Source organism: Macrobrachium rosenbergii, chromosome 31 (genome assembly GCF_040412425.1).
Source record: "Macrobrachium rosenbergii isolate ZJJX-2024 chromosome 31, ASM4041242v1, whole genome shotgun sequence".
Classification (NCBI taxonomy): Eukaryota; Metazoa; Arthropoda; class Malacostraca; order Decapoda; family Palaemonidae; genus Macrobrachium; species Macrobrachium rosenbergii.
In genome coordinates, this window is record NC_089771.1 from 24,999,317 (window position 1) to 25,020,194 (window position 20,878).

Sequence of the window (20,878 nt, forward strand, 5' to 3'; positions counted from 1 at the left end):
AACTCCTTAAATTGTGTTGTTATTTAAAATCTTAATATGCATTGAATGAATAATGTGTATGTGTTACATATTACAGTTTACTGCTCCCTTTAGAGAGGGGAGAGGAGGAGGAGGAGGAGGAGGTGGTTATATTGGATTTTTTTAATCAAGTGAGAGTAACTTTACCATTTAATACAACTTGACTCTGATGGCTGTTAGTAAGAAGAGACACATAGAGTGATACACTTACTGACCGTGTTAATTGCAGGAGCCATGTTGCTTAATTTACCAGGAACTTGTGTTAGCTTAATTGGCAACTTTTGTAAAGCTTTAGATGTGGTAGAACTTATATATGAGGTCACACGAAGCTATTAGCTTCGTGGAAGCCCTTCTTGAAACAGTAAATAGGTATGTATGTGTTAGGTTCATTTGACAACATGTTAAGTGCGTCGTTGCAAAATTTTATTGAATTTTTTCCTATATTCTATCAAAAGGTGTTATAATGAACTTAACTTACAAAGTGTCTAATTTTTAAGGATCTGGAGAAGTTATTATAACTCATAAATATGCAAATATGAGAAGTGAAGAAAGTTTTCCACAGATGCATATTAAACGTGAGAGCTGAGTAGCTGATATAAGGATCTGATAAAATGGCAAGGTATTGTAATGTAAATAGAAAATAGAATTATATCTTAGTGTAAAAACTTTAGATGAAGAAAATTAAGTGTTGAAGGTATCGATGGCATCATAACAGTTGAATATCCATTCAAACTAGATGTATACCAGCCAGCATCATATATATATGCACATATACTTTAACTTTCACTTTGTTTGGTTTTATGTACAGCCCTCCACAGGGATGATTCCTTCTGCAGACCCTTGTATGTTTGCAAAATAAGGTGCTGTTAACTCCTCTCAAAGAGGGACCTGTCATGTTAGGAAAGTAAAATTTATGAATATTTTATAGTTTTTTAGAATTGTCTGGTGATCAGAAAAAATACCATGGGACCCTTTTGTGCTTCTTTCACAGACAGCTTTTGTAAGAAGATGGAAAGAATTAATGAATAATTCTCCAAAGTCCCATGAACTGATCAATCAGCAGATTAAAAGACATGGCTTTGGAGCAGTAGGAACTCATAGTGTCCTACTTTAAAGATAGTCATCCATTGCTGTTTTTCCCAATCTGTTGAATTCCTTGTCTGACCTTTCAAGCTAGCAAGGCCTGAAACAGGATATAAACTCTCAAGTAGGTTCATAACGTGACCGGTTCAGGTATAATACCGTCTTGCATGATGACATCATCAAGTTGGAAAGCTGTTCTCTATTGCAGTCACTTTCTCAAGTAATTAGAGACTTCATGTTTTGTGTCTTGTACAGTATTGTGACGTTGTGTAATTATTATTTGAAATGAATTTCATGTTTTAAAGATACATATTGACTTAAACCAAGGTCTCCTTTACTCCCTCACATTGGGTTCACACACATCTGAGATAAAGTAAATCATCAAACTGGATAGACGAGGGATATGAGGTTCTTACCACGCTTGAGGGGAATATGTCACCCTCAAAGGCTGTATTAGGCAATGGCTTGTATGTAGAGCAAATGTATTCTAAAGTTGTGCCATTGTATCAAGTTACTATAAGTGCACAGTAATTTATCAGGATAAGAAAATCATGCCCAGGTATTGAAGATGGTAGTCAGTGCTCTTGCTGACTTGCTGTTTAGGCTTGCCTGTCTTAGGTGAAGTGCAGATTTCATTGGAACTAGATTGATCATACAGTTGTATTTTCAGCGAGAGTTTACCTTTGGTTTGCATTTGAGCAAGATAAATATGAGAAGAATGTGTATATGTTATAAATGGGCTTCTTTGAAGGTAAGTTATTAAATTAAATTATTTTTGGTAATTTTTATTAACTTCGGTACTGTTATTGTAGTTAATATTTTTACTGTTGTATGAATAAAGAGATCTAATCAACAGACATACAAGGAAGATTTGATGTAGTTGTTAGAATTATGAGTATTAGGTAAATCTCGAATTGAAAAGTGAGTCATTGAGTTTGTGACCTAGTATAGACTTTTGTTACAGTATCTTGATATGTTAAGGAAAGTGATTTTCAAGATTTGATCAATTTGTATCATATTTAATAATTTCATTTGCATGATAAATTTTAGTCATAGTCATGTTTTGAGTTTTTAATGCTTTGGAGAAGAAACCTAACTAACTTTTTAGTGCAGGTAGTCACTCCTCTTCAGAATATTTGGAATGTAATTTTGCATGAAACATTTATCAAGTAATGATAAAACTCAAGAGTGGTAGCTTTGGGATTGCTTGGGTATCATTTTCACGAGCGCCATATTAAAAAATGAGACAAAAACCTGTGTGCTGTAGTGCATTTTAATTGAAAAAATCCTTTCATTATAGGGTAAAATGGGTTCAGATTTTTTACAATACAAAATAGCTTGTGTATGTATGGATTTTACCTTTTTAAATGTGTTTTTACATTGAATGGTTTTATTTTATAAGTCAGCATTAGCCAGGAAGCAGCCTTAGAATTTTATTAATCAAACGTGTCTGATGGTAACTTTTTCATACATAATTGTGCCATGAACAGTTGTAGTATTCATAGAGGCTTTTGTTTAGTCGGTTATAGGCTTATAGTTGCATTGTATGTATAACTGCTCACATATTCATATGAAAAATGCATCGTATGCATAATAAACACAGTACAGCATGCTTAAGTGTCCAAGGTGATTTTTGAGTAAGAGAATGTGTGTGTAGTCCGAAGTTATTTGTTACTTGGTATCATGGAAAATTTCAGGACAGATGACCAGAAATCCTCAATGTATGTCCAGATTGTGAAGTAACATAGTAACCTTGAAATCTCATTAATACGGCGATGATCGTAACAGAAACGAAGAGATTGAAATGATTCCCGAGACCTTGGGGCAAAGATTTAAGTTGTTTTCAGATCCTATAACCTTATGATAGATAAACATGCATCAGTCAAAATTTCCAAAACCCGTTAATACTTTAGACATATTGTTTTTAAGAACTTATTCTTGTGTGAAACTACAACTGAAAATAACATTAAGTGAAAAATGTATTACGAACACCAATTGCATTGTGAAGGTGGGTACTTTTAGAGTTGTAAGATAATGCAATAACAGCCTAGATAAGGTGGTAAGAGATTGCTGAATAACTAACAAAGAAGAATATCCCATTAGTGGACAAAGCAAAAATTTCTGAATATATAGGTAAGGTGTGTACATCTCCCATAAGTGGAGACACTGTTTCATAAGAATAAAAGGGAGAAGATTTTGAAGAGTTGTGATTACAAAATGCCAGATTAAATAGAAAAGATCAGTTACAAATGAAGTTGCGAAGAGATGTCCGAAGGCTGGAAAATAGACCTACGTATTAAATATTGAGAGGGCTGGGCCTTTGAGGAGAGGGAAGCTGAACTGTTATTTGAAAAAATAATAAATATGAAAGTAGTAGAACTAAAACCAGTGGGAAAGGTCAGAAAATAGTTCATAAAGTACATACAGTACAGAAAACCTAGGTCTGATAAACTATCGGAAAGTGTACAAAGCAATGGAGAGAACACACATCTAACTCCTTAAAGGAGAAATTGGACATTATTTAATAGTATTAACATTGTGCAGTCAACAACACTCACCTGACATTTTCTTGGTAATGTATTAAATGTGATAATGCCATTTTAGGATTTAACTGCACAGGGTAACGTGTATTGGTAGTGTATATGCACCAAGTATTGTACAATCCATTGTCTTCGTAGCACCAAAACCTTTATTTTAACTGTATGCTGTTAGCAGACAATTCAGGTGCTCTGTATAGCAGAAAATATACAAATAAAGTACACTGTACATTTGGTATTTTTTCTGTTACCAAGGATACCTCTGTCATAGTAGCTGTGGTTAACTGAATTTAAAGAATTTTGTTACTAAATTTTCCTCTGGCGTATTTTATAGTGATGTTCTAGATTTTTAGGACTTTGGTCTTTTATCAGTGAAATAAATGTCCAGGTCTTATTCTGTGCTAAACTGTTTTTCTATATTCATCAACACTTCTGCTGTACATTGTAATTTTGAAATGCTCATTACTGTTTCTTAATACATTTTTTTTCCTACAGTAATAAAATCTCATGTAAGAAGAGGCATCTTTTGGTAGTCTCCTTCGTCAACTTTTTAATGTGTGTTAGGGGTCTCAGTATGATTACACAGTGATGATGCTTTTATGTTGTTCGTATTAGGTATTGCTGACTTTGTAACAGAACAAATCTACTATACTAACTGTTGAATTAGACACCTTTGTATTTCAGAAAGTAATAAGCTGTATAGGGTGACACTAATGGCCACAGAAACTATTAGGTTGTTTATCAGCACATTGTTTCCCAAAGGGAGTAGTGTCGTCAGTGCACCTCATGTGGTGCACTGTATTGCATCACTTGTTTCTTTGCAGCATTCCTTCAGCCCCTAGCTACAACTCCTTTCATTCCTTTTCCTGTACCTCCATTCATTTTCTCTTTCTTCCATCTTACTTTCCACCCTCTCTTAACAGTTGTTTCATAGTGCAACTGCGAGGTTTTCCTCTTGGTACACGTTTAAAACCTTTTTGCTTTAATTTCCCTTTCAGCGCTGAATGATCTCATAGGTCCCAGCGCTTGGCCCTAGGCCTAAATTTCATATTTCATTCCATGTAGCACACTTTTGTGTAGTGAACGCATTGTTAGCATGCAACATCGGGTAATATTTTGTAGCTTTATAAATATGATAAAGTCAGGTTTTACCATGTATTTCTCTATGCTTTCAGGTCTCTGTTCAGAGAAGGTCCCTTTGCCCAACAATTCTAAGTACCAGAGAGCAGAGAAAGTAGAAAAAATGATTAGGTGCTTTGAATTGGCGGGAGATTTAACTTTGCTCTATCTTCAAGAGCAGGATAAATTAACGTCTACACCTTCCACACACTCACTGCATTCACTGCCATCGGCCAACACAACAGGTATCTCAAGTTTTAAAATGCCACTTTCCCTAGAATTCAGATAGACATCCCTGTAACACAATTTGTAGAATGCACGTGAACAGTCTTTTTGCAGTAGGGGAATACGGTATAATACTGTACGTAAGTGATAATTTTTTTTCAATTTAAGCATTGTTTTTAGTGTTTTATTTTTGTATTCATTTCTTGAATCTTCTGTTTAGTATCGTCTAGGAAATTCACTGCTTTTATGTGGTTTATATTGTGCTTTTAAATGAATTGGGTTAATTAACAAAAATAATCTAACTTTTGTTTAACTGTTCCTAATTTCATGTTAAATTAGTGTATTCCATTTATTTCTAACATAGAAGTTAACAGAAGCTAATCCCAACTGTAACAGTTGTAAAAAAATTTTATATACTTGTTCCTTCAGTTTTTGCATTGTTATTTTTCTAGTAGATGGTAAGCTTTATTTTGGCTCTGCAGGACAGGCCTAGAAGTACAGAAAGATTATGAAGTATGGTTTAAAGAACATAATGAGTCTTTCCTGGCTTCTGTTATCACCCCCCCCCTTACCCTGACAGGTACCCCCAGTTCCTAGAGGTCACATAGCAAGGGAAATTTCATATAGTGGAGGGATGCTTATCAGGGAGGAAGACTTTTGAAGCCTTTCTTGCATTCAAGCCTATATTCTAGGCTATTACAGCACTATTCTGCACCACATAGCAAAAGTAACATGAAAGTTTTGTAATTATGGAACAAAAATTAAGATTTTTTAATATTTTCTTAATTATGTTGCAGGATTTAATTTTGAATCATCATCTGTTTTATTGTTTGTGATTGTAATTCTTCTTTTTAACTTTTAGGATCAAACTCACCCTTACCTCCTAATGGTGTTGAGAACAAGAAGATTGGAGTTATCCTCGAAACTGCCCTGCAGCGGGCTCCTATTCTTCACATGAAGTCTGGTCATGTTGATAAAGCTGTAACTCGTTATAGGTATGCTGTGCACTATGAATATCTTTACTGTATATCTCTTAAAGTTAGTATGGTGTTTCTTATGTAAAGAAATTTTTACGAAGTACTGAGATGGGAGTTAGGGTAGTTTCACTTTTAAGTAGCTAAGATTGACAGTGTGGTAGTTACTAGAAATGTCTTTTGTATGTGTATAATTTTGCATAACAGTAAATGGCAAGTCTGAAATATGATAGTTTTACCTTATGGTGATGAGAAAATTTAAAATATTTACAAAAGTTTTATGACATGTTCAACAGTCGATCCCAAATGTTATGTACAGTACTGTATAAAATATAGTAATTAATTTTTTTTATCTTTTTAAGTCGAAATATTTCATATTACAGTATATGCTTAACAGATTTGACACATTAATCTTTGTTAGCTAATGGTGCATGATAATAGCGGTAATTCTTGGTATGCAAGAGTAGTGATGTGTAATAGAAGTCTTGGTAGAGATCTTTGGATAATAGAATTTTCTTTTATATATTAGCTGGAAAACTTTAAAGGCTATTTTATTATTGTTTTATGCTTGGATAAATTGACAGTTTAAATTTTTTATTTTAAATTAAAGTTTTTAAGGAAAATGAAAAGATTACAAGTATCTTAAGATGTGTTTTTTTCATTTACAGGAACATGCTATCTGCTGTGGAATCTACTGCGACCCAGCACCTTCGTCTCACCTTGGCTCGTCAGTTAGCGGAGGTTCTTCTCAGAGGTTGTTCAGAACATGCATACAAGGCTCCTAATCAGGGTATGAAATCATTAGGTGGGTAGCTTTATTTTCAGTTAGTGAAAAGTCAGTGTTTTGCTGCTTTGTAAGGTTAGTGGCTACAGAATTCAAGTTTATTCCTTTAGTTGTAAATGTTTGTATGTGTTTAGGTTTTATTGTTTCATAAAATGACATTTTTTTTTACTTTTTATTAAGAAAGTACTGTATAGAATATTTTATTGCACAGCAGATTATTTGCTTGTTGTACTGTGCTTTATATCATTTAGTAACAGCACCAACTTTACATTATTTAAAGTTGTTTCATTTGCTGAAAAGTGTAGTCTTGTATGCATATAGATTTATAAACAAAGTTTTGATACAGCTGTGTATGTACTTGATTAAACTAAGGTACGTAATATCCTTGTTAAATGTCCCTATTTTGGAGTGTACATGTAAGTTATTACCCAGCATTCAATTCTTTATGTACAGTTATACTGTACATGAAGCATCGCCACAGTTGATAAATGGGAAGTCTCTGTTGCTGCTGTAATGGTTACACCACTTGTATGCTATAAGAATCTCTCTGATTTATGCGTGGGTAGTGGTAACTTGTTGCTCAAGATCATTATATAAACTGTCAAAGGACAAGTGAAGACAAAACTTTTGAAGTCCAACACATGTTAGTTATGGCCAAAAGTTGCATTTGATTAAAATGTGTGTGCACGTGATATTTTTTATAAAGACTTTTTAAGTGATTGTCCCTCAAATATTGCTTGGTGCATATTTGTTTATAACACGATTGTATCAGACTTGTTTTCTTGAAGTTATTTTTAGAAAAAATTACTCTTAATTAATATATATTTTTTTTAAATATACAATTTTAATGTTTTTTTTTACAGATGAAAAAAGTCGCAGTAGTTCAAGCCTTAAGGTTGGAGAGAGCCCATGGAAGCCACAGAAATATAGTGGAACAAATTTATTTGTACCTAGAAATATAAATGAAGAAATCATATTGCTGTTGCTTATAAGGTAAGAGATTATACTATAGTTAGCCAAATAGAAGCATGAACTGTTCGTGTTGATAGTATGGGAAATGATGATGTTATTCATATTGTATGCATTTTGACATTTTGTGAAATTACAGACGAAATAGGAAACATTGTTGTACTAGGCGAGGGGTAAAATGTCCTCAAGTGAGGTTTAAGTCCCATTCTCCTCATCCATTATTCATCATGGTGCTCTGTATATGGTTGTACTGTACTGTAGTGTGTTTTGTATTGCTTCATTTGCTTGGTGTCGGTTAATCAAATAAAACTTGCAGTAAGGTACTGACCATTACTCAGTACAGATTATAGTCTTAAGTGTGCATATAAATGTGCAGCTAAATGTTAAACTTGGATCTTAATTTTATAATAAATTAGTTCATTGTTATAAGGTAGGTTGCATGGAATGTTGGTAAGTGGGAAGTCAAGTCGCCTCATTGTCAAAGAGAGAGAGAGAGAGAGAGAGAGAGAGAGAGAGAGAGAGAGAGAGAGAGAGAGAGAGAGAGAGAGAGAGAGAGACACACACACACCTTTGCTTATCCAGGCCAGTGATTTCTAATGTATGTATGTTGATTAGCTTAATGTTTTATGGTGTTCAATAAAGGTATTGCATCTTAAACTGCCATTACTACTGTAGTGTGAATCAATAAATATACAGTACAGTATGGAAAGGTTCCCAGTTCTTTTTCATGATATGTCCAGGTTAGCGAGCAAGTAATCATATTGAATTTCTGTCTGTCTGACAGCCTCTCTGCTCTCTTTCTCTTCCTTTTAAGTAATATTACTTTGTAGTAAATTTTAATAAAGGTACCTAGACGGTATCTAGATACAGATGATGGCTGCTGGCACTAATATAGAAAACTCAGATTTTTCTTTATGAGAAGGCCAGATTGCATAGTGTTTTGTGTTTCCTAGATGAAGACATTACCTTGCTTTGAGGTTCCTCACCTTTAATTAGATATACAGTTGATAAGGCCTTTTACTGATAATGGATGGTGAAAGATGTGTATCATACATCAGTAGGAGGTCATCTCTCACCCATGATGAGAGCAAAATCATCATCATCTTGGTATGATGAGAACTGTTTTATCTATGAAAGAAATCCATAAAATATGGTATTTTTTAATTTAAATAAATGTTGAATTTCACAGTGAAGCAATGGCAGTCAGAGAAGCTGTGCTGAGTCAAAGTCCCGAGTTTAAGAACGCCAGAGTCCACGCTTATGATAATGCAACGGCTGTATATGATCTCCTTTGTATTTCCCTTGCAAGAAGAAAGCAGCATCAGATACTAATTGAGGTAATGTGAATTATATGATATTTTATAGAATTTTTGCCAGGGAAGCTCAAGTTCAAGAAATTACATAATCTCACAATCTCAAAGAGGGTGAATTGCACTTTTTCAGTGTACATAATTGGTTTTTCTTTGTCATGTGGATAAATAGAAGAAACTTTTGAAATTTTCCGACCTGGAAAGTAATATTTCCCATTGTCATCCACCAAACTTTGATAATTGTAAATACAGTAATCAAAATACAGTATACAATTAATTTTATAGACAGGATGGTAATAATATACATTTGTTCATCCTGTTTTCAGAGGTAGGTTCCTATTTTCATTACTATCTTTGAGTTCACTTTGCTTCCTTAGATCAGATTTTGTTTGCAGGTTTTCGAAAGGGCCATGAAGTTTTCATATGAAGCCACACATGTGTGGCAACAGTTTGCGTTGGCTTTAATGTGTGGACGTAAGAATATTCGAGCTATGGTTGTTTTACAAGAGGTGCATCGTTTACTGCCCAGTGAACCTCACTACTGTCTTCTAGCAGCCAAAATTTGTTTCCAGCAGTTAGGAAGAGTAAGTGGATCAAAAGCTAGTTTTAAAAGGTCATTGACAATTACTTCTAAGTGCATAATTTTAACAGCAAAAATGATTTAGAACTAATTTCTAATATAATCCTTTCAGAAATATGGATATTTTATCTTTTCTTTAGAAATTTATTACTGAAACAGGACACTTAAATACTAGAGCAGTATACGGGTCTCTGCAAAAGCACTTTTTCAATGTTCTTATTGCATTTCCCCCCGTAGGGGATAGTGCCGTCAGTGCCCTCATGTGGTGCACTGTAGGCATTACTTAAGGTTCTTTGCAGTGTCCCTTCGGCCCATAACTGCATTCCCTTTTGTTCCTTTTACTGTACCTCCATTCGTATTCTTTTTTCCATCTTACTTTCCACCTTCTAACTGTTGTTTCATAGTGCAACTGTGAGGTTTTTCTCCTGTTATATTTCAAACTTTTTTACAGTCAATTTCTGTTTCAGCGCTGAATGACTTCATAGTTCCCAGTTCTTGGCCTTTGGCCAAAATTCTATATTCTGTCTGCCTATTGCATTTCTTTAGAAAAAGTAAAAGAATCTCTCTCTCTCTTTTTAATATCGAGTGTTTATTTTCATTATTAGATAGAAGAAGGCTTAGAATGGGTCAGTAAGGCCCTTAAGTCATCAGAAGAAAGAGCAAGTATGCTTGCGGCCAGATGTCATCTCTTCCATGGCTTAGGGCTCACCCTAGAGGCTCATCATACACAGCGGCATGCAGATTCCCATGCCCTGAGGGCTAAAGCTCTGGAATGTTTTCTAAGGTTGGTATCAGATAGATTTAATTTTTTTTCAGCTAGAAAGTAGAATGTACTGTATCCCTTTTCCTTTTGGCATGGAGTGGTGTCCCGTAGAGTATAATCTAGTTTTATTTACATTGAACTTATGTTATCAGATGATGGGCTTGAAAATTTGCTATAGTACATGTGAGCTGGATTAGATATCTGTGGGATGTGCTGGTTGGGCGGTGGAATGCTCCTTCATGTCTCTTCTGGATGATGGTGTACTTATGAGTTCATAATTTTTGTGATTCACAAACAAAATATAAACTGTGCATGCATTGCTGCCTCTCTCCGTAGCTTTTGTCTTTCCACAAAACAAATAGTAGATGCCCTTTTGTTTTCTGTGGCTAGCCAGGAGTTTCTGGGACTCATCAAAGCTCACTGGAGGACAGAGTCTGCAAAAAAAGAAAGACCATTGGATGGATGACAATTTTTTTTTTTTTATGCTTTCTTTTCACATTATTGTTTCTTTAGTTACCACACAAAACAACACTACACAGAATAGAAACTAGAAAGCCTTGCTTTCTCTCTCTCTCTCTCTCTCTCTCTCAGATATATTAACATACCTTGGTGATTGCCTTGATAGTAGTTAAACTTTCTCCAGTCACAATGCCCTAGCTTATCCAGGTCAACTACTATAAATTAGCATTGCATAATATTTATAATTTTAGGTACTTGTTTAAAGTTTTTATTATCCTACATGTATGTTATGAGTTTATATATATATATATCCAACATCCATCATTTACATTGCAGATCGCAACAACTGGATTCTAGTGACCATTTAGTAGAGTTTTACTTGGCTTTGCATTATGCCCAGAGCCGTCTTCTTGTCGAAGCCACACATCATGTGAAGCTGGCACTCTATTTACGATCAGAGCACCCACATTCCTTACACCTCCTGATATTGCTATTGTCTGCCCAAAAGGAGTATGAAGAAGCGCTAGAGGTAAGAGTTGTTCTTTTGTGTGGGTAGTACTAATTTTTCTGACATTTTAGAGACCACCTTTCATTCATGAAATTTTAGCCAGCTCTAGAACCTGAGTGGTATAGTCTTTCCTGGTAAATGGCAGACGTGTGCGAAGTAGGCCCCCTTCCGGATCAGATATCTTAGCGAAGTGTTGCCTTGTAGGGCATGTCTTTTTTACAATAAATTGAGCGAACGAGATGAGAATCATGCAGTTAAATGCATTTTTAGTTTTACTAATTTTTTTCTGTTAGTATTCACTCCTGATTGGGTCTTCACTCCTGATTGGGTCAGATACTTACAGAGAAGTAGTCTTTAAACCCTGTGGAATTTTTAAATTCATATATGCTGTTTTTCATGAGTTGACGTAAGTTTTTATAATTCAAATGAGTGGATGTATAAGTTTGTTTGGTTTTCATGTCTTTAGATTTAAGAGCAGCATTTTTATAAATCTTAATTTGTGTATACATATTAGTAAATTTATATTTGTTTCATCAGAACCTCATTACTCACATATTGCCTCATTTCCAAGGATGTGGAAATCTCAGTCACACCATTCTTGTCTTAGTCAAGAATGAAGTCAGAGCAGGCTCAGTGATTTATATAACACATGATTCTCTCTCACCATAAGGCTGCTTTCAAAATTTTTCCAGTGCCATCATTCTTTCATTTCTGTCTTCTCATCTGTGATAATTTTTCATACCTTGGATGTCACAGTTGATCATTAAATTTTGCAGGTTTTAGCATTGACTTTTGTAGGTTTTAGGTTTGTTTAAATGGCACTTGTGTCGGGTAGAATTATAATAAAGAAAGGTAAAGTTTGATAGGCAATAAAGGCTTAAATTAAAAATACAAATTAGTCCGTTTTACAGATGGGAGGATTAGAAATGATGGAAAGTATGGAAGTTCTGTATGTAGATGAGATGATGAGATAATGATGAAAGGGCAATGGAGATAGCCTAGATTTGCACAACCATTCCACAACCTCTGTGGGGTTAGTATGTGATAGTATCAGCTGTGGTTATGTGGTCATTGGGAAAGTTAGAAGACCCAGCCCATGTGGATGAAAACTATAAGAAGGAAGCTTTGTGGAAGATAAATCACGTTAACGACACGAGTGATGGTATTTCACAGAGGCCTAATGTGGGTCCATTAGTCCACGTGATATCAGCTTTTCCTTTGTTTTGGTCTCTACCATAACTTATGATTCTTTATAGTTAACATTTCTTTCAGTCATTCCTTCACCACTGTACAAACCTTGGTCAGCCTCACAGTCACTGCACTGTGGCACCTTGCTTGTATATTTATTTTTCAGCCTCTTAATTGTCCTCATACATTTACACCTACAGTATTCTCAAACTTCCACTAACCCCTTCCACTCTTGCATCATTGAACCCTGCCTTTCTTATGACTTGTAAATTCAGTAGATATTCAAAATATTCACTCAACCCATAATTACATTCACTGCAGACATCATTACTCCATTTGCATCTTTTATTTGAGATCCATTTGTGTATATATACCTGAACTTAGAAATTGAATTTTCATGTGTTTCAACTTCTCAAAAATCAAGTAAATGGATGTTTCTGTGATACCGCAGTGAGAAATGTTGGAAATTGACCAGATCTCAGGTGTTAAAGAAAATGACAAACACTAAAAAATTTAGGCAGTTACTCCTTGCAGTTTTCCAGTAGTAGTAAATGAATTGTATCACAGGATAATTTTACACCAGAAAATACGTATTGATTCAGTAAAATGGTCTGTAATACATACTTAAACAGCCTTTTATTAGTATTTTTTTATTGTCATCTGTTGCATGGACTTCGGCACTAGATCTAATGTTCCTAATTCTATAAAACAAAGTTCGCTGCATGGACAAATTGTCACAACCCCTTTCATTGATAATACGATATTGATGAAATTGTTGATTTGCTGTTCATTCATGTTCATTGACATGCATTATGGGAGTACTTTTTAAAGTTCAGTTCTTATGCACTTTAATTGTAAATTTCTTACTGTATATTGTTGTTACCGTATTTACGAAGTAACAGACACTGATGAGGATCTGGGAAGACCTGGCTAATATTTTAATGTTCATTTTTCAGCATCAGGTTTAATATTCTCATGTGTTTTTCATGTGTGTACATTTACGACTTGTGACTGTAGTTGGCTAGTTAGTAGTTTTATATACAAGACAATGACTATCTTTACTGATAGTTTTTATAATCTTTTTGGCTTTATAAAGGTTTATTTTTTCATTACAAACCCGTAACATCTAGAGCTCTCATTCTCAGTCTGAATGTGCCCAGACATGCATTTTCTTTCTTTTAGGAAGAAGGAGCAGAGTAGGTAAAAAGTGACTGTTCATGAATATGCACCTATTATTTGGTTGGTATGTAGGTAGTAACAATCCTCTGCACTGTTTCATATGCACAGTTGCAATAATCTTACCCATGGGTTTTGTAGTTAAGTAGAGTCTAATCAGTCTTACCTAAATGGATAGATGATCTCTACTCCTTTCGATATATAACATTTTCAGGTTCTTATTTTTCAATGAGTGTTCAGTTATTCCATGAGAATACCTTTGACACTTGGGCCTGATCTACTGTGACCCCAAGTACTCCTGTGGATCTTTTGGATATTTACATTAACATGAAGCAAAATTTCATACCAATGCATCAGTCACACACACAGGTACCCACCTCCTCTCCCTTTCCTTTGCTGTCACAACCCTTGTACATGAAATAATGAAGAGGATACTTACTACCTATTGATGGGTCATAGGTGTGTACGTATGGACATTTGTTTTTAGCTATCCGGCTGCTTTTGTCAACAAGACACAATGCATGTCAGATAATGTTCAGACTGCAATTGAGGGAGCTATTTAATTGATGTGTTTCTATGAAGAAATGTGTTAAATGTTATAAAACTTTATATTTACAAAACAAGTGAGATGATGCATCCATTTTTCTTTCTTAAACAAGTATGTTTTTACCCAAAACACTGATCAACTGATAGTCCATCACTTGCCTCAAATTCCTAAAGGATTTTGTAAATTTATACATAGATTAGTTTTGCATGAACAATGCAGGTTAATTCTTGCTCTGGTATTGAGTAGATTTGATAAATTTGATACACTGCATTCATCACCTGTGAGTTTGAAACAAAATTGAAGCATCATGCTAATGTATATTTTTCCTCTTGCAGTTTTTATTCAAGTTACATTCATTGCAAGAGTGGGTGTAATATTTTTTCTCGTACTGCTATGAGCTTGGTGTTCAGTATATGTAATTTTCTCTTGTGCAAAGTACATAAATTTTACTTGCCAGTGTCTCCGTGGATATTCGTGTACAGGACTAGTGTTCATTGTACTTTTCAGATATTTTTTTATTAAGGTTTGGGTATATTTTTGGTTTTAGATTCATTTTAGTATGAATGTTTTGAGATCGATGTTGCAATATATGAATTAATTATCAAGAGGTGATAATTTTGATTCTGTTTGGGGTGAGTGTTATCACCCAGGTTGTGGTTTTAACTGTTTTGTCAGAGAAACCAGTTTATCATCCTCTGGCATGTTTGTTTACATTCATAATATGGTATTTGATGTTTTAAATTTACTCTTCCAGAATATTTAATTTTTATACCAAAGACTGTTTCAGATCCAGTATGTCAAATCTTACCTTGCTATCTTGCCTTGTAGTTTTTAAGAATTTTGTGATACAGTAGAACCCCGGTCCTCGACCGTACCAGAACTCGATATAATCTGATTTTGATGCAAAATTTCAAGTAAATTTTGCTTTGGAGCTCAAACGAAAAACCGGAATCCGACCCGATAAACCACCTGATATTTGTAAACAAAGTGTTTCGTGTTTCAGTTAGTCTGCGCTAGTTGGCATTGTTCCCAGGCGTAGTTTAAACCCCACTCAGCTGTGCTTCAGTGTTTTGATCTACAGCATTTACTTAGTTTTTGTGGCTTTTTGTACTGTACAGAGTTTTGATAAAAATATGGGTCCCAAGAAAGCCATTGCAGACAAGCAGAAAAGGAAAACGGTAAGAACCACAACTGAACTTAAAAAAGAGATTATTGAAAAGTATGAAAGAGGCATTCCTCTGATTGATTTAGCATCTCAGTTTAAGCTACCAAGATCACCGTAAGTACATTTATAAAGCACAAAGAGACAAAAAGTATCAGTATTGCTGAGGGGTTATGAGTTTGACAAAACAAAGGCCTCCCATGATAGATGAAATAGAAAAATTGCTGTTTGTTTGGATAAATGCAAAAACATATTGCTGGTGATGGTGTTTCAGAGCAGTACTGTATTTGCTGTCGTAGAAGATGCACCTTCGCATACGAGGTACGATGCACCCCTATTTTACGAGGACATTTTGCGGAAAAAACAATTTTAGTATCATAACATTTATTGGAAGATATTTTAAAGTGATTTTGTAGGGAAAATGTATGATTCTGTGCATGAAATATCTACAATACAGGTACACAGTCCTTTATCCACAGTTCTAAAACCGAAAAGCCCTAAAAACCGAAAACATTTTTTGTTGAAATCACAGTTCTAAAAACCAAGAAATCCTAAGAATTGACCTTTAGAAAGTCCCAAGATAATAAAATATTTGTACATTTGCCAACTAGAATCTCTCTCTCTCTCTCTCTCTCTCTCTCTCTCTCTCTCTCTCTCTCTCTCTCTCTCTCTCTCTCTCTCTCTCTCTCTCTCTCTCTCTCTCAGATACTGCTAATTTGAGTCTTTATCCAATGGGTATGTACACAGTGTGTATGTGTTCATATTTTAAAAATGCAAAGTACAGGTAATATATCTTCGGAAGACAAAAAAAAAATGTATAGTACAGGTAATACATTTTAACCTATTTAAAACTACAAACTGTATTTTGAAACGCACATATGTCATCACATGAGTGAAACGTTCTTTCTCAGACAGAATACTGTACAGCTAAAACCTGATTGGCTGGCTGGGTGCCATGGAGAGCTGTTAGCCAGTGACAGCTCTCTACTTCTGTTCTATTTTTAGACATTTTTGATCACCAATTATGTGTAAGGCACTAAGTTTGAACGTTGCCTTGATCATGATTATTTGACTGAAGCTTGCAAAAATTACTCATAAATTGCTTTAAAAAATTATTTCTTCATGAAAACAAGAATTTAACAATATTTTTAACTTTAATATAGTGGTATGAAAAGTCCCACAACAGTCAGTTATAGTAATGTGTCATCATTAATGTGTCATCACTTGCAAATCCTATTCCCAGACCTACCTCAAATTTACGACTGCAAATTGATGATGTTAGTAACAATAAAGAACAATCCTCTCCAAGATTGATGAAATAAAATGTATTTTATAGTCGTACTTATCGTTAAAATTCACAAGTTGTATTACAGTTTTTCTGATCACGTAGATTTTTTGCATTTTACGGAATGTTTATGTTGAAAAAATGTTGGTGAACATATGGTCTTAATTGTCCCACTATTTTATTATTGATGATCTTAATTATCTCACATTCGTTTAACAGTATATTAATATAAATACGTACTGTAATAATGAACTATAATGCATAAATAACTGTAATGAAAAAACATGAAAAAAGAGAAAAAATGTTTTTGCTGCAGTAGTGATGTTTGATTATGCTCCTGACCCCACAGTTCTGTAATCCGAAAAATTTAAAAAAGTGAAACACATATGGCCCTGAGGGTTTCGGATAAAGGATTGTGTACCTTATTGTGAGAGTAATATAGTAGATTCCAGTAGACTCTATATGAAATTTACCATAAATACTACTGTTGTAAACGTCTATGCTTTACAGCGATAGGCTGCCAGGGCGGCGCAAAGGTATGTTTACATCCGCTCAAGGCAAATGGCTGAAAGACGAGCTGCAGCCATATCGTTAAGCAGTTTTTCTCAAGTTTATGATAACAGACATAATTTGGCTTATTTTTTAATATTTTAATAATTTACTGAAATAATTAGGGTTGTTTTTCAATTTTTGTGCCTACAGTACCTAGCCTAGCCTATGGTGCTCGGTCTCCCATCGGTAATACAGCCGCATTGGACTTCGGCAGTTTTTTTATACAGTACTCTGGCAGTTTTTTTACACAGTACTGTATACATTTTAAAATGAAAAAATTCGTTAAATACAGTATGTTATTTAACTTGGAACTTATTTAATTGTAATTTATATGTAATGTTTTGTATAAAAAGGTGAGGTTAGGGTAATAACTGGTGGTCAGGAATGGATTAATCCATTTTCAGTTATTTATGGAAAAAATTTCTGTGGATCTCGACTGAATCGCATTTCGACGCTTCTTCTGGAACGGATTAGCGTCGAGGTCCAGTGTTCTACTGTACTATACTGCATAATTGAAAAGCTGCCCCATTTGTTTAGTAGGCAAGTTTAGTTGCAAATTCAGAATGTTGTTGAACATCCTATTTGACTTGCAAAATTTATTTTTTAGCTGGCAGAAGCTGCATTGGCGGAATATCCTGAAAATCTTCACCTTCTGTATGTGCGAGCCAGTCTGGAAGAAGCAGTTCATGGAGGGGAAATAGCATTGTTGACTGCTCGTCACATGCTTAGCCTATGGCAAAACCTGTATAAAGAGCAATTGATGGGAGAAATTTCTGATGTCCAATCACAGTTCAATACTAACCATGACTCCTATAGTATATTCAACATGTCCGACAAGGATACCAGTAAGTGCGTTACGACCTTTTGCTGTCAGTGTTGTGGGGGTAGTAATAGTAGATGATGTAATCCATAAGGTGCTGTGCTGTGCACTGTAAAGTATTTGATTTGGGAAAGGTATCCACTATAGCTTCAGAGAACTTTAGACTTTTTCTTGAATCTTTCCAAACCTTTGCTCTTCCTCATTTGTTTTCTGACTAATATGCTCATGTGTTTTTTAATGTGTTACGATTATTATAGAGTTCCCCGCCCCTCTCCCCGCAGCCCAGTCACTTGAGGACAATTTGTCCCCGAACCGTATGGGATCGGCCCTCTCCGAAGTGGTGTCTTTGCATATTAAGCTCCTTAATCCTACGTTACAGTTGGAAACTAATCCTGAGAATCCCTCAACAAAACCACATTTTATTCTCGATTCTCCTGCTCACCCCCCAACAGCTTCTGTACACGCTGAGAGTGTCGCAGCATCTCGCGTCGAACAGGCTCTGTCTGAAGTGGCGTCTTCGCTTTCCTCTTACCAGCCAAAGCCTGGCCCTCAGCAGGCCTGGCTGCTGCAAATACAAATATGGCTACTCACTGCTCAGCTGTACCTGAAGTAAGTACAGTAGAGAATTGTGGTGATGGTGTTATTTGATGTGCCTTCGGTATGTTGTAGAAAGTGTTATCTGTACTTTCCCTTCCACTCAGATTTTGTCAAAATCTAAGTACTTTTAGAGCACCATCCTTATTCAAGAAACAGAAAAACATCTAACTCCAAAAATTTTTCTGGTTAATCTGCATTAGTAGACGAGAGGTTTGCTTTGTTGTGCACAGGTTTGCAAAGATACATACGAGTATGAATTTATTCAGAGATACACTAGGAAATAACCACTCCCAGGTGATCTCATAACTAGAAAATGCATGTGTGATTATTAAAAGCTAATTATTTGAAGAAAATGAAATTTAGTGCATTTTGAAAGTGGAGAACACCTTAATGTCTCTTGAAGTGGATAGTGGTAAAAGAAAAATGATACCACTGCATGTTGGGGAAAATTTTGGCAAATAAAGAGTGGACAGAATGGTTATATATTCTGCGTATGTTCATGAATTATAAAAAGATAGCTAAACATTCATCTGTACAATAATTATTAGATGCATTTTATACCATCTGATATCTTATTTGTTTTAATCTGCTTATTTTTCCTTGTCCTTTGTACAAGTATGTCTAGATAGCTTTTTAGTTTGTAGTATTATGCCGTACTGTAGTTTTAGCTGTTAGATGAAACATTTTTCGAGTCGAGGAGCACATGCCAGATGTAGCGTTTTGTGAAAAAGAGATTTTGATAGATTCGACTCTAAACTGTTACAAGAATTATCAGCAAGATTCCTAGTATATTTTGAATTTGCTGCTTTTAAAATACCTTTTCATTATTTAAAAAAGGGCATTAAGTAGATTATTTTTACATTTTCTATAGTAATTTTGAAAAAGATTATGCTATGCATAAAAAAAATGAATGATTAAGTTACTCAGTTATTTTATACACTATTGATGTAATATACATTTCTGTCTGCTCAGTGTAGCCAAAATTAGAAACGATGAACATAGTTCGATAAGAAGAATATTAATATTTATTATAAAAAAACAAAGGATTAACATGTCTGCACTTACTGAAATTTTCTTAGTTTCACACACTGTACTCTGCACACTTAGTTGTAAAGGAAATCTTTTGTACAGCACTTAGACAGGCTTTTATAGACAAATTGGCTTCTCCATCTTTAGTCTATGATTTTTCTTTACATTTTAGTTCATTAAACTGTATAGAAGATGATCGCAAATTTTTAATGATGGTGAATTTTAGCTTGAAGTAATAGAATATGATGAACTGACAGTTAATTATCATGAAATGAAAGTGCACTGAAACAGCTTGATAGCGAAAGTGGTTGTTGTCCAGACTTGTAGGGCTAGTAAAGAAGACTGTTACTGAACGAAATTTTGCACGCAGCAGGGATTCAATTTTAAATTAAAGGCAACGCAAAATTTTGCTCTACTAGACATTACAGTATTATTGTATATTAAGGAGAATGTTTAAAATGTGTATGAAACTTTTTTAATTATAAGGATATTTTAAAGCATATTTACCAACAAAATTGGGAAGTCACTTAACGAGTAAAAATTGTGTGTTTATGTAATACACACATTGTCTACAAATTTTTTGCCTAAAAGCTAGAGTCAGAGATAATAACACAGACAATTAACTTCCATAAATTTTCATATGCTGCATAATTCATTCGCTGTTAATGTGATCATCTTTTATAAAAAAAAAAAAGATTTAAGTTATTCATTCGTGAAAAAGTGGCTTTTTAAAGACTGGAAATAGATTTTGTAATGCTTTTGCCTGATTTGTCTATATAAGCCAAGGACAGAATTCTGCCCCTTGTTTTGTTTATATGAGCATCTGGCATCAGTGTGTCCATTGTGCACAAACCTCTTATAATATTTGCGTTATACTGCCTGGTGTATTGTTGTATAGCTGACAGTTGAATCATGAGTAGTCAGGAGAGCTTTTCAATGTCCCCTCTCTGGTGAATATACCTCCTTAGAGTAAAAAGTTAGCCCTAGGATAGACCAGTCTCCAGAGATCTTGAAATACTTTTATTGCAGGTTGAGAAGAGGTGGACTGGATATGTTTCTATTATAAAAATGGAATTTGCATTTAAGAATGGCACCTAAAATTTTAAATGAGTAGCATGAATTTGAAGAAAAATTATCAGTGAAAGAGTCATAACAAGTTTGGGATCTAGCATTCTAGACCTGCTGACAAATAA

The 20,878-nt window shown here is 34.6% G+C and overlaps 1 protein-coding gene across 20 annotated transcripts in view; it reads left to right on the top strand.

Annotated features, from left to right (window-relative positions):
- Ttc7 (tetratricopeptide repeat domain 7) overlaps nt 1-20,878 on the top strand; it is a 196,376-nt gene that overhangs the window by 23,043 nt on the left and 152,455 nt on the right. For 6 of the 20 annotated variants that reach the window (XM_067132474.1, XM_067132469.1, XM_067132473.1 and 3 more), the window contains 10 exons: nt 4,814-5,002; nt 5,845-5,977; nt 6,625-6,746; nt 7,604-7,733; nt 8,899-9,046; nt 9,415-9,603; nt 10,205-10,383; nt 11,158-11,350; nt 17,847-18,084; nt 18,512-18,668. In XM_067132474.1, coding sequence (XP_066988575.1) covers nt 4,814-5,002; nt 5,845-5,977; nt 6,625-6,746; nt 7,604-7,733; nt 8,899-9,046; nt 9,415-9,603; nt 10,205-10,383; nt 11,158-11,350; nt 17,847-18,084; nt 18,512-18,668 — 1,678 coding nt within the window. Of the gene's footprint in view, nt 1-4,813; nt 5,003-5,844; nt 5,978-6,624; nt 6,762-7,603; nt 7,734-8,898; nt 9,047-9,414; nt 9,604-10,204; nt 10,384-11,157; nt 11,351-17,846; nt 18,085-18,340; nt 18,669-20,878 lie in introns of all 20 variants that reach the window. The other 14 variants (XM_067132455.1, XM_067132460.1, XM_067132461.1 and 11 more) reach the window with 3 other exon arrangements.